The following is a 14,424-nucleotide window of genomic DNA, read 5'->3' on the forward strand; positions in this document are numbered from 1 at the left end:
GTGTTTTGGAATTTATAACATGTGTAAAGTAAAATGTGTGAGGAATGTGAAGAGTGGGGAAGGAAAGAATTGGGAGTATGGTACTTTCAGGTTTTTATACTCGAAGTAGTATAATAATACTCGAAGGTGGACTTATTTATTGAAGTTATATACTACAAACTCTGGGGCAACCGCTAAAAATTTAAAATGGAGGTAAGACTAAGCCAGTAGTGAAGAAAGAGGGAATCGTAAAAAAATATTCAATCCAAAAGGATAAGAAAAGAGTGATGAAGGAACAAAGAATAGGTGGAATACAGAAAACAACTAGCAAAATGGTAGATTTTAATCTAAACATCAATTATATAAAGTGTACGCAGTCTAAATATCTCAGTTAAAAAAGTGAGATTGTTTAGATTTTATGTAAAAAAACCCAACTAAATGCCATCTATAAGAAGCCCACTTTTAATATAGAGGTTGATTGATTGATTGATTAAAGGTAAAAGAGTAGGAATAGTACACCATGCAAATATGAATTAAAAGAAGGCCAGAGTGGCTATATTAATATTAGACAAAGTAGATTTCAGAACGATGAATATTACCTGTGATAAAGACAGATTTTGCATTATGGTGGAGGGGTCAGTCACAAAAAGACATAATAATTCTAAATACGTATGAGTATAACAGAGCTTCGGCATATATATATATATATACATATATATATATGGCAAAAAATGATAGAACTAGAAGAAGAAATAGCCAAATCTACATTTATAGCTGGAAACCACAGCCTCATCTCTCAGTAGTTCATAGAACAAGTGAAGACAAAATCAGTAAGGATAGAAGACTTTAACAACACTCCCAACTAACTTATCCTATTAAGAGTGGACCAGCCCACTGCTCACCAGCAGAACATCCCGTTGTTCATGGCTACATGGAACATTCAGTTAGGCCATAGTTGTTATCAAAAAACAAATACAAAAGAATCAAAATGATGTATAATACAGTCTCTGACTAAAAGAAAGAAACTAGAAATCACTAATAGAAAGATACCTGGAAAATTTCAAATATTTGATAATTGTTCAACACATCCATGGGGTCGGTGGTAGAGGTTGTCAACCCGAATGTCATGTGAAATCGTAGAGGGTGAAGACCTGGGGAGGAATTATACTGGGGCTAAAGAAGATAAGTGGTGTTCCTTGAATATGTTCTGTTTTGGGGGCAAAGTTACCAATGTATGGATCATTTAAGTACAGTTGAGAGAGAAGACAAATATGTTGATAAAATTACTTAGGTTGGTGAATTGAGTGCTAAGCTCTAAACTGTATTGTCAATAATGTACTTCTTGTTCCTTCCTGCAGGAGATGTGCAGACTAGTCAAAGGCCCCTTTTCCTATTGTATCATGGTTTATGAAACTAAATCCCTTTGTGAGATCCAGAGATTAGTGTGTCTGGTTCTAAGACTGTTTTTCTGTGCTTCAGTAATTCTGGTGTTATCAGGCCTGGATTGTCAAGAACAGAAGATGCTCTCATTTCTTAGAGTAGGAAGATGTAAAAGGATTTTATGATCACATAAATGGAAATGTAGGTTCCAAAAGTTGATATAAATACAACAATCGGGCATATAAACACAACTACGAATCTCTGTGTAGTGCTAAAGCAAACACTTAAAGGAAATTAAATGTTCTGTAATGGGATTGGGGTATGGGGTATCAGTTAAAATGTGGAATATTCATATAATTCACATCCATGGAGTTGAATTTTACACGGCCATTAAACATTACAACTCAGACTATCTGTCAACATGTAAAAATGCTTGTGACATAATGTGGAAAAATCAGAATATACATTTCCTACACACTGATTGTAGCTAAAACTACTTACATTTATGAACTAATAATAAGTAGTCAAATGCAGGGGATTTTTCCTGTTTTACTTTTTATACTTTCAGGAATGTTGTTGTATAGCATTTGTAGGTGAAAAGAAATTAACCACTTTTTAAAAAAATAAACTTCATTTTTCAGAGCAATTTTAGGTTCATAGCAAAATTGTGCTGAAGTTGTAAAGATTTCCCATATATCCCCAGCTCCCACACGTGCATAGCCTCCGCCATTATCAACATCCCTCACCAGAGAGGTCTATTTATTACAACTGGTGAACCTTTAGTGAATAAGCAGCAACACTCCCAGTCCATAGCCACTGTCTTTTAAAATGAAGTTGTCTGAATTTTGAAATCTCATCAGGGTTTCTTGGTCAGCAATCCAGAAATCTGGAGGCAGAGACTCTTACTCTGATTCCTGCTAGAGGCCAGACTTCGGTCAAATTGAACCAGTTGGGAGGTTTTTTTCCAGTCAACCCTCCAGAAGACCTTTATACTCCGTTTACTTTGCCTCTGAACTCTGTTCCTTCACGGTCAGGGGATGGGCTTTGCTTTTTTGGTTGTATAGAGCAGTCCTACCTGCAGTGGTACGTCTGGAATTGTCTCCCTCCGTCTCTCTCCAGGAAGTGCATTTTCAACTGAGCACCTCAAGCTTCAACTCCAGAAGGAATCCCTGAATGAATTGAGGAAGGAGTGTACTGCGAAAAGGTAAATGCAACACTGAGAATAATGGTTAAGAGTGTTGGGTTTGGAAAAGTAGCATCCTTTAAATGCTGCTGGTATTAATTTATATTCCACACATGTCAGTGCCACATTCATTTATTCAACGAATATTTCTTTTTTTTTTTTTAAAGATTTTATTTATTCATTCGACAGAGATAGAGACAGCCAGCGAGACAGGGAACACAAGCAGGGGGAGTGGGAGAGGAAGAAGCAGGCTCCTCGCGGAGGAGCCTGATGTGGGGCTCGATCCCAGAACTCCGGGATCACGCCCTGAGCCGAAGGCAGACGCTTAACCGCTGTGCCACCCAGGCGCCCCTCAACGCGTATTTCTGAAGCGCCTACTCAGTGTCATGCACGTACTAGAAGTAGTTACGAGCGCTGCTAGTGCATAATCAGAAACTCGAACACTGTTCGTGTAGTTTTTAAGGCCACAGCACCATGACTCAATGTCTGAATCTTCTCCTCTTCCTGTCTTCTACACGTGGTGTAGCTTATTTTCTTCGGGCATTTCTTCAGTCTTACGCCTGTTTCGTGTTAGTCCGTTGGGATTACCGCCACAGCTCCTAGCTTATCTCACATCAGTCTCCCCATCTTTCCAGTTCATCCTCCATGTTGCTTATCAGACCTCTCCTCTTTTTCATTTTTATTTTTTTAAAGATTTTGTTTATTTAAAAGACAGCCTGTGCATGAGCAGGGGGAGGGGCAGAGGGAGACGGAGAAGCAGATTCCCCGATGAGCAGGGAGCCCAACACAGGGCTCGATCCCAGGATCCAGGGATCCTGACCTGAGCTGAAGGCAGACGCTTAACCGACTGAGCCACCCAGGCGCCCCAGACCTCTCCTCTTAAAATACTAGTTTTACCATATTTTTTCTCCTCTTAAAAAGTCATGGTGATTATTTTGCTTAATTTTCAAATAACCTTCAAAAAATTGGCACTACACAGCTGTAGCTAATTTCAATCCTCCACAACATACATTTAACAGATGCTAATAGTTTTTCTCTTTATTTTTTTCCAGCACATGCTTAATTTGATGCCACCTCTGTTCTTTTGCTCATGTTTACTCCCTTTTTCTGGAAAGTCATCTCATCCTACATTTTTCTTCAAGAAAACGTAGCAGTTGAGCATTCAAGAGTGTTAGACCTGGAAAGAACCGTGGAGATCATCTGGTCTAATCTTCTCAATTTGCAGATAGGAAGGCAAGGCTCTAGGAAGTTACTTTGTCCAGACCACGAGGAAAACAGGACTAGATCCCTTTAGGTCTTTAGTGCTTTTCGTGTTTCCTACTACTTCCACATTCCGCTTTGACCTACAGTTTTTCTGAACCCTTCTTTTTCTTAAATTGTTAACACAGTTGAGCAGGTAATTTATCCTACAGGTGTTTTATCTCTTGGTCTTATTTCTTTAGTTCAAGAGAAGAGCTGCATCATCTCTTCCCACAACTTATTGTTTGTTCTTTTTATTTTGTTATTTTCCGGATATGGCAGCAGGCTATTTTTTGAGGTAGCTGTGAGTGAAGAAGATAATAATTCTTTAAAATAGTACCATATGGATATTTCCTAAAATCAGATTGGCCTCAGATTAAATGAGACCCTAGTCTGCTTACTGAGCCTCTCTAAATTTTGTATGCTAGTTTGTAAAGTGGGTATAATGATATCAACCTAATAGAGTTGTTGTAATGACTAAAGCCATTTGTAAAGCTCCTGGCATATAGTGGTAGGTGCTCAGTCAATGATTATTTGTACCCTTTACATCTCTTAGCATGATGCTAGACACACACAATAGGCCTCAGTATATATTTATCTTGATTTATGCTATTTAGAGATAGGTCAAGACTCATGTTAGCTATTATCCTTGACTCTTCTCTGAGTTTCTGCAGCCTACTGCAAGCCATTTAATCTTCCTCCATATCAATTATGTGGAAATAAATGTTAGAAAGCATGAAAACATTTTTTTTTAACAAATGTGCTTTTTATCTTTCTTCATCAGAGAACTCTTTCTGAAGACTAATGCTCAGTTGACAATTCGTTGCAGGCAATTACTATCTGAGCTTTCCTACATTTACCCTATTGATTTGGTAAGTTTCAAATTTTCTGGAAAAAATATTTTTTTTTTAAAGATGGTTTCTGTTTGAAATGTTTTCTCAATGAAAACACTCATTACTCTAGTCTTAATCATATGCTCTGTCATGATGCATTCAGAAGCTAATATCCATTTAAAAAGTGGGTGGGTGTTTGATTTTTTATATCGGTTTGATGGTGAAATGCGCTCAACTTCATCTGAAAGAATGCCAAATAATTTCTGGTTTCTTTAAGATCTTTTTTACTCAGCCCAATTATCAACTACCATCAGTTCTGACACATACGTGCAGATGCATGTGTACTGCTTTAAAAATATAACCGCTAATTAATCTGTATTAGTACTACTTAAGAAATTCCTGGGGGAACTGTCAGAATGTGAAGTTTTTGAATCTAGTTTAGAGTAAATGTAAAAAGTGAAACTTCAATAAAATTAGAATGATGAGAATTCATTTTGAGAGAGCCAAATTGATAATTTGAAGGTTTTATTTTCTTATTAACAAAAAGCTATTTAAAAGACTAATTTTCTGGGAGGAAAGCTAGTAGGATTTTAGGTTGCTCACAGAATCTTGTTAATTCCACTTAAAAATCTTCATTTATAACTATGAATTGGTCAAGGGATATTTTTGTAATAAAATTTTACATGGCTTTTTGCTTGGACATGATGTTTTAAATGTTTATATTATTGAAAATTTCAAGTATATATAAATGTACAGAGAGTAGTTTAATGAATCATTATATGCTCACCACCTAGCTTCAGCAATTTATCATTATGATAGTATTTTAAGTGTAAGACAGTATTGTCTTTGAGTTAACACCAACCTACTGAATTCTTTGAGATTTGACTTAGGGTTTCTTTGCTTTACATGGAAAAAGAATTAATTTCATTCTTTGGTTATATTCACAGAATGATCATAAGGATTACTTTGTATGTGGTGTCAAGTTGCCCAATTCTGAGGACTTCCAAGGTATTTTATTTCTTTTTACATCCAAGGATTTGGTGTGTGTAATAAATGGGTATGTTTCAGAGAAAAATAGAGATACCTTGAAGTGTGTTGGTTGCCTAGCACTTTATCCAGAGGGTTTTTGGACCTTCTGTCCCTTCCCAACTGAAAGTACATAGAGTCAGATTCTCTGATGGGAGACTTAAGAGGATATTTAACTCTTAATCATGGGAAAAAATTATTGAGTTGTCTATTTGAAATTTAAAAGAAAATAGTTTTGTGGGTGCCTGGGTGGCTCAGTCATTAAGCGTCTGCCTTCAGCCCAGGTCATGATCCCAGCTTGGGATCGAACCCCGCATCAGGCTCCTTGCTCAGCAGGGAAGCTGCTTCTCCCTCTACCTGCTGCTCCCCTGGTCATGCTTGTGCTCTCTCTCTCTCTCTGTCAAATAAATAAAACCTTTAAAAATAAATAAATAAATAAATAAATAAATAAATAAATAAATAAAAGAAAGAAAATTGTTTTTAAGTGAGCTTTAAGAAAATCAGACAGTAGGGTTCTTAAGAATACTAATAATCTCCCTATCCTTTTGGTTTGATTTTCATGAAAAATTTGTATGTGGTTGGGAGCAGAAGAACAACAAACATTAATCTGTTCTGTTGTTATTTAGAAGATCATATTTCTGGTAACATGAAACCACTCCCAGAGGTACAACTTCTGTTACGCTGTCATTTTTGTCCTCTTTCCAGTAAGAAAAAATGACATTAAAGATATTATAGACTGTGATTCTTAGTAATTGCTACATTTAAAGTATTTTAATTTTCCTAATCTCTTTACCAGTAGGCCAAAGAAAAGAACTTATTTTATGTGACATATTGGTAAAGAGATTTTCTTTTTTATTATTAGCAAAATGGGTTCTTTTCCCTTAGCCTATACAATGCTTTGAGGCCTATTAAATAGCTCTATAAATTATTCCCAAAGATAATGTATTATCTGTTTGGGAAGAAGTTATTTTTAAAAAAGGGCATTTCTAGTTTTGTTTAAGACCTTCCATTTCCTAATAAAGAAAATGTTGTTATTTATGGTCCTTTGACATTTAAGACTAATTTATTACCTCCTTTGGCCTTTACAACAGTCCTTACAACAAGTAGTTGGGACATAATATGAGTGATAAAACAGGAATGGGAACACTTATGTTAAAGTCCTGGTTCCCTTTCTAGAAACCATGTAGTTTGGAGCAAGACATCCATGCTTTGAGTTGATTTCCTAATCGATAGTATGAACGTATTGATTCATGTCCTTACCTGTCCTACATTATTGCGAAGATTAGATCTGTAAAAGCATGACATTTGCCTAATCTTTAATCCTCACAAAAACCAAGGAAACCTATAAGGAAAGTGGCATAATCTCATATTCCAACATGTAAATGAGCTATTTAGTGACTTATTCAAGACCACAAAGCTAGGTAATGATCTAGCTGGAATTTGTTTGGTTTCCGTTATAAAATGTTCCAATCTCTGTAAGTCATACAGATGTGCTTTGGTGTTAATTTTAGGCAAAGTTATGACATCCTGAAGGCCATAACACATCTTTTTCCTCATTTGTGCATTCATTCAGCAAACCTATCGAGTACCTTGAGCCCTGTGCCAGGTTCCAGGAATACAACACATTCATTCGTTGGAAAAATATTAATTGAGCACACCGATATGCCAGGCACTATGCTGGGTTTTGAGGCTATAATGATAGAAAAAACAAATACATTCTCTCCTTTCATGGAGCATATCTGCTATTAAGAGAGACAGCCAATAAATAAGAAAATTAGTATTTAACAAGTGTTTCATAAAGGAATACGCTATCATAGACAACAGGGGAACCTACTTTAGATAAAGCAGTCAGAGAAGACCTGAGGAGAAACATTTAACAGAAAATTTTGAAGGCTGAAAGAATCCAACTCTGCTATATCTGGGGGAAGATCTTTCCTAGAAGAGGGGGCAGCAAGTACAAAGTTCATGATGGAGGAATAGGCTCGATAGATCTGAAAAAAATTCAGGGTGAGGGGGGTATGGGAGAATAATTATAATTATCCTGTATTTTGGGCAAAGCATGTAATCTCTCAGCTTAATTTTTTCACTGTAAAATGAGGTAATATCTACATCTCTAGTTTATTGTGACAACTGAATGAGATAATATTTGAAAGCACTTTTCATTATAAGATATTTATATAAATGTAATTGAAATTAGTTGCAAGAGAGAGGAGGGAAAGGAAGGAAAGTAGGAGGGAAGAAGGAAGGACAGAAAAGACCAGACCTGTATGACTGGAGAGTAGAGAGCAGGGGAAGAGTTACATCAGAGGACATAGGAGAGGTCAGCCAGGGCCTTGAGGCCACTGTAAGGAGTTTATGTTTTATTCTCAGTGGAGTGGGCAAACCCTGAAGGGCTCTAAGAAGGGGGATGACATGAACTGATTTATGTTTTTAAAAGTCACTCTGCCTGCTAAATACAGAATGATCTGCAGGGAGTCAGTAAGGGAAGCAAGGATATCCGTATTGGTGATGGTCACCTTACTCCACTCTGAGATGTTTCTTAATTCTATTTTTGTTTTACATGAAGTGTTTTGTTTCCTAGTTTTTCATAGCTTTTGTTAGCCCTCGATTCTTAGTACGTCCACCAAACTGAATATATTTTTCCTAGCCTTTAAAAAATTAGTTTAACTTTTTTGGTGCAGTTGCTGAAAAATGAAATGGGAGATGAAATGAAACAAATGTGTAGTTTTACTCGAAGGCCCTGTTCACTCCCTATGACGCCCAACAATCAGAAATCTTAAGAAGCACATGTGATCGTGTTAGACTTTAAAATCTTAGGTTAGCACTCTGCAAGGCACTTCCGTATACTCAGTTCACTGAGTGCCTTGTGTGTATCACCTGCCGGCCAGGTGCCGAGAGTGCGCAAAGATGTGTAGGACATTGATCCTTAGTGAGATTTCAGTCCTGGTGAGGCCGTTAAACTTGTAATCAAAGCCATCAAGACATACTTATTGATTTCATACTCCGTGTCAGGCACTTTGAAGTTTATACCAGGGACACAAGATTCAAAGAAGTGGAAATAATCAGTGCCATCAGAAGGGGAGCAGGAAAACCTTTACAGAGAAGATGGTGCCTGAGGTGTCTTATAAGATGAAATAGTGTTCCCATGTTGAAAGAAGAGGAAGAGGACATTTTAGATTGGGCGAGTAGAGAAATACGGTAACATGGAAACATCATGCATGGTGCTTCTTGTTTATTTAATTCTCATAACTGTGAGAATGGATTCCTTCTGTGAGAGAAAGAATTATACTCAATTTTCTTAAGACAAGAAAATTGAAGCTCAGAGAGATTAGTTAATTTTTCCAAAGACTCATACTGGCCAGTGGCAGAACTAAAGTCATTTCTAGTCAGCCTGATTTTAAGATCCATATTATTCCTGTCACGATGCAGTTTGTGTCCTTGTTTTCAATAAAACCTCTTCCAAACTTCTGACAACTTTTTAGTGTTCTGTCACAGCTGCATTCCCGGTCCTTCCCTAGTAAGGAACTCCAGACTGGTTATTCTGTGATATTCACGAGACTTTGCTGGGCCCGACTTTCCATTGCTTGGGTTGACACTGTCTGGGAAACTCTACTGTAGAGGCCCAACCTTTATTGTGCTTTTTTAAATGGGTAAGTTACTGGTAGAGTATGCCAAAGAGGCCTGGACACGATGGGAGAAAGTTGTCTACTGAAGGGTATTCACTTGAGTTCCATTGACTGAGACATTTCTCGTAAAAAAAATTGTTTGTGTGTGTTTTTAAGTAATCCATAACACAAGAGCCTTTTGTGGTAATGAGACCCAGATTTCCTTCTGTGTCTGTATCCCTTTATGCAGGCATGATTTCTTGGAAAGGAGAGACCATATGTCAAACAGTGTCTCATTGAGAACATGGAATGATTCCATAGATGCTGTGGCAGTGATTAGAGTCTTAAATATTTTGTCCTGTCTGGATCAGTGGGTGCTTGGTTCCTTAACAAATCAGCTGCCTCAGTGATTGGGAAGGCAGGATGGTAAGAGCCTTCAGATCACTTATTGTACTTGGATGCATTTGAATATTAATAGTTTGTCCGGCATATAAGTCGAAGGGGCATTTGAATTAATTTTTAATATTGTCATGGCCATTGTGGGTTGATGGTATTTATTATCATAAAAATTACATAAAAGCTGCTGCTCTGAATAACTACCCTACATTTAAAAAACAAATCAGAAATAATTATTATCAGGAAACTGCAGATTTTTGTTTTGTTCTTAAGCCCCTGAAAACATTGTTTAAATTAGGAACTTTTTCACACACCTGAGTCTTACAGTTTATTTCTGTTCCTCCCTGAATCCTTCCACTCCTCCCCCCCAACTTTTTCTCACCAACAAACCTATCATCTGTAACCTTTCTAACCCTCAGAGCAACATAAGGAACACAAACCTCTGCTCTGCATTAGGTGTTAGGGACGTCATTAATGCTTACTGGAAAAGCACACCCCAGAGAGCCAGGTTTTGGCTTTGGCAGGTAAAAAGTCTTTTAGATCTTGGAATGCTGGAAACCTTAAACCTTTTGGTTTTTTAGCTAAAGTGATTGGCAACAGAAAGTGACATCTGAGGTTCGTGGCCAGCAATAGCCATAATTAACCACATGAGCTCACATTTTCCCACTGGAGGTTCAGTGGTCTTGGGGTGATGAAAGTGACTTCCCTACCAGGAGGTGGTTTTCCTTTTGAGGGTATTGGAATACCCTTGGGCCCTGTAATGCCTCACCCGTGGTCCTTTTAAAATGCTTTTTAATATAAAGCTTCAATATTGGAAATCCGACACCATGGTGTTTAACAGTGAGGCTGTGCCTGAGCGCTGTGGCCTGGAATGGGAAACAAACTAGGGTTTTTAATAGGTGGAGCAGGGAATCTTGTGGTAGAAACAATGGTGAGTGCAAATAACCAGAATCAAAGTTGGTTTCCAGTATTATCCAGTTTCCAGGTTCTGATGTTTCTGTTTGGATTTTTATTTCCATGTGTAGGCTTCTCTCAGAGATGCCTTTTAATCTTAAATTTAAGCAAAATTGTTTTGATCGTTGAAGAGAGGTGATGTTAGTAGACTAGTTTTTGTTCTTTTAATAGATATGTGGATGTGGTCTCAAGATTTGCAAATGCAATTCCTTAGTATTAAGCTTTTAGAAATATGGAAAATGTAGATGCTTGCATGTTTAGCATTGGATAGGTTTTTTTGTAAGCATTCATAATTTGCATTTGACCTTTTTGGGAGGCTAATTAAGAGGCCTTCTCCTGCTTTCCAAACGTTTGCAGATTCTTTTCTGTCTAGCCACATAGGCAAGGAAAACTTTAGTGTAAAGCACATACAGGAAAGGCCAAACAGTGTAGCATTATCCTTCATCACTGTAAATCGTCTTCTTCTCCTCTCCCTTCAAAAGAAGGTTCTTAAAGACCAAGTCCTTTTACTGATAGGAATATTTCAAATTCCATAAGCCCTATCCTCTGTGAAAAGCAGGAGATGCAGGATTCAGCGACCTCTGATGGAGCTCACTTTCCCAGCCCTGACTTCAGGGATATATATTTTGGGGGGCAGAGGTGTATTTACAACTCCCTCTTATCCCATCATTCATGGATTTTACCTATATGGTTCTGAACAAGTTACTTATACCACCTAAATCTCATTTTTCTCATCTCTAAATTGGTAGCATCAGACTCAGTGATTTCTAAGGTTTTTCCTAGCTCTAATGTTATATAATGATTAAATTATAATGTAATGAATTTATAGTGTAGTGTAATGTAATTTTAGTCTGTAAGGTCATGTGATAATACAGACTTCAAAAGAAGTAAAGTATTATAGTACTCAGGGTACTTGGGTGGGACAAGAGGACATGGTCTCTAAGAACAGTTAGGATTCTTGTCAGGGCATGACTGAGTAGTCAGTTGAAATAAATGCTGTTTCTTCCTTTTTTTTTTTTTTAATCAGTTTGGTTTGAGAGAACATCAAACATTAGTTTGAGAAGCCCATTCTCAGTCTAGCATGGTACAAGTCACTGGGAGCTCTGTATTCTTTGCCCTTACAAGAAAAGTGTGAAGAAACTGAAGTGATACATGTGTGTCATCTGCTTGGTACATTCTAGGTTCCCAAGTTAAGGAATTGTTATGTGTTCTACAATAAACTTCTGAGACAGTATGGTAGAGTGCTTAAGGACAGAGGCGTTGGTGTCAGGCCAACCTATATTGTATTACTGTATTACTTGAGACAGATTCCTTAACTTCTTTGACCCTTAGTTTCTTCATCTATGAAGTGAATGAAATAGCATATAAAAAGGTGCCCAGTTTAGTAATTGTTGATGAATTAATGACTGCCGTAAATAAAGTACTATAGTCCGTTCCTGGCAGAAGAGAAGTATACAATGAAAGTTACCTGTTTTTATAGTATAATCAACGAGAAACCAAGAATCTGCCATGGTCGTCAGTGGTGGAGAATGAACTGATGAATAGATGACTATAGGGACATTCCTACAACAAGAAGGTAGTACTTAGATAACTAAGTGTAAATATTAAAAAGTGAAAAACATTTCTAATAATTGAAGTTAAGATACCCTTAGAAATCAGGAAGCACTCAAGCCAAAGATATCTCAATTATTTCAGTTTTTCTCTAGCCAGAGATCGTCTAGATTATATGTTAAATCTTTCAGAGTGTGTGAATGTGAACTTTTAAAAGTATTTGGGGAATGCTATATACCAAACAGTTACTTTTTTCTTCCTCCTGGGGCAGGCTTAAAACGTTTTGTTGTATTACTCTGTTCTGAGTACCTGATGATTATTATCACTTGGTAGGTAGTAGCAGAAATCTAGATGGTGAGGGGCGCCTGGGTGGCACAGCGGTTAAGCGCCTGCCTTCGGCTCAGGGCGTGATCCCGGCGTTCTGGGATCGAGCCCCACATCAGGCTCCTCCGCTGTGAGCCTGCTTCTTCCTCTCCCACTCCCCCTGCTTGTGTTCCCTGTCTCGCTGGCTGTCTCTATCTCTGTCAAATAAATAAATAAAATCTTTAAAAAAAAAAAAAAAAAAAAGAAATCTAGATGGTGAGTTAAAAAGGTAATTATCTGTGACTTCTTAAAAGATAGATGCTTATGTTTGGCTGTAGGGTACATACATTTTTCCCCCAACAGTTGCTTCCACCTAAATTGCATAAATAGGATATATATTAACTGTGGTTTTTGACATTTTACTTTTACTATTTAAAATATTTTTTCCCTATCCTATTTCAAATTTCACAGTCTTATTTATGCAACGCTATCTTTATGGATATTAAGAACATACCCCATAAGAATGCATTGTGCTTTTTCACTTCACCTTCAACTTAATTTGTACAATAGTAAACAGTACAACTATATTGGTTATAATGAGTAAAATATATAATGCTCGTATATGCATTATGATTAAACCTCTGAAACTAATTTTCACATTGTATGATAGACTAGGTATTATCTCTGCCTTTAAAAAGAAATGCCGGGAAGGAAAGAAAGTAATGGATATTTGAGTGTCCTAAGGACTCTTTCTTAAGATACATGTGGGATATTAATCTCATCACAGTAATTATTGAGCAATCGTTTTAAATATAGTGGATGAGAAATTTCAAGTCTTGTTAATATGTTTAGATTTGTATAAAATTCATGTAATTTAGATGTGATTAATATTTTATTTACCAGTTATTTCTTATAACATCTCTTGAAATTGATTATTATGATCTCGTAGCTACATTTATAAGGTAAATAGTTGTTTTCTTTTTCTCTGCTTTTGAATTTACAGCAAAAGATGATGGAAGCATTGCTGTTGCCCTGGGTTACACAGCACATTTGGTCTCCATGATTTCCTTTTTCTTACAAGTGCCCCTAAGATATCCTATAATTCATAAGGGATCTAGATCAACAATCAAAGATAATATCAATGATAAGCTGACTGAAAAGGAGAGAGAGTAAGTATCTTTTTTTTATATACTTTTAACACAAGCCAGTTTGAAACATGGAGTATATTAAAAATATGAAATGTGACCTAGATTGTGGTGATTTTTGTATATCCTTTGTAAAGTGCTCCATTTCTTTTAAATAGAATGTGGTTATTCATTTAGATTATAAAAGATCAAATCCTATACTTCTTAAAATTGTTAATGATAGCAAGGTTGACTCCTTTAAGTTTAATTTGCTTTTGTGAGAAACAAGTATTATATACTCTGCAGATATTCATGTAGTACCTGGTCCCTGCTAGTCACCAAGTGAAATGATTAAAGATTTGTCAGACAAGCAAGAAAAGCATAAAAGACTGAGCAGCAGGTTGTACGTGTCTGAAAAGTCGTTAGTGAACTGGAAGAAGGGTCAGTAGAAAATATATTGACCAAAGCACAAAGAACAAAAAAGATGGATTATATAGAAAAGTGCTAGACTTATGTAGGACCCAATAAAAAGGTCTAAGATACATATAATTGGGATCACAAAGAGGGAGAAGAAAGTACATGGGGCAAATGCAATATTTTAAGAGGTAATGACAGAATTTTTCAAATTTGATGAAACACATTAAGCTACAAATTCTAGAAGCATTAAATACAACCCAAAATAAATACAAAGCAAACATACTTAGGGAAATTATAGTAAAATAGCTGAAAACCAAAGATAAAGTGAAAATATTAAAAGTACCTAGAAAAAAAAGACAGATTAGCATCAAAAGAGCATTAATAAGACTGAAAGCTAATTTCTCAATAGACTCTTTAGGAACCATAAAGGTGAT

The 14,424-nt window shown here is 36.6% G+C and overlaps 1 protein-coding gene across 3 annotated transcripts in view; it reads left to right on the plus strand.

The window, feature by feature from the left end:
* UVRAG (UV radiation resistance associated) overlaps positions 1-14,424 on the plus strand; it is a 295,144-nt gene that overhangs the window by 162,150 nt on the left and 118,570 nt on the right. For all 3 annotated transcript variants that reach the window (XM_045816174.2, XM_045816172.2, XM_087868172.1), the window contains 4 exons: positions 2,479-2,563; positions 4,566-4,653; positions 5,562-5,622; positions 13,453-13,618. In XM_045816174.2, coding sequence (XP_045672130.2) covers positions 2,479-2,563; positions 4,566-4,653; positions 5,562-5,622; positions 13,453-13,618 — 400 coding nt within the window. The remainder of the gene's footprint in view (positions 1-2,478; positions 2,564-4,565; positions 4,654-5,561; positions 5,623-13,452; positions 13,619-14,424) is intronic.

The sequence above is a fragment of the Ursus americanus genome, chromosome 16, assembly GCF_024610735.1.
Source record: "Ursus americanus isolate L20-20 chromosome 16, mUrsAme1.1.p, whole genome shotgun sequence".
In the NCBI taxonomy this organism is placed as follows: domain Eukaryota; kingdom Metazoa; phylum Chordata; class Mammalia; order Carnivora; family Ursidae; genus Ursus; species Ursus americanus.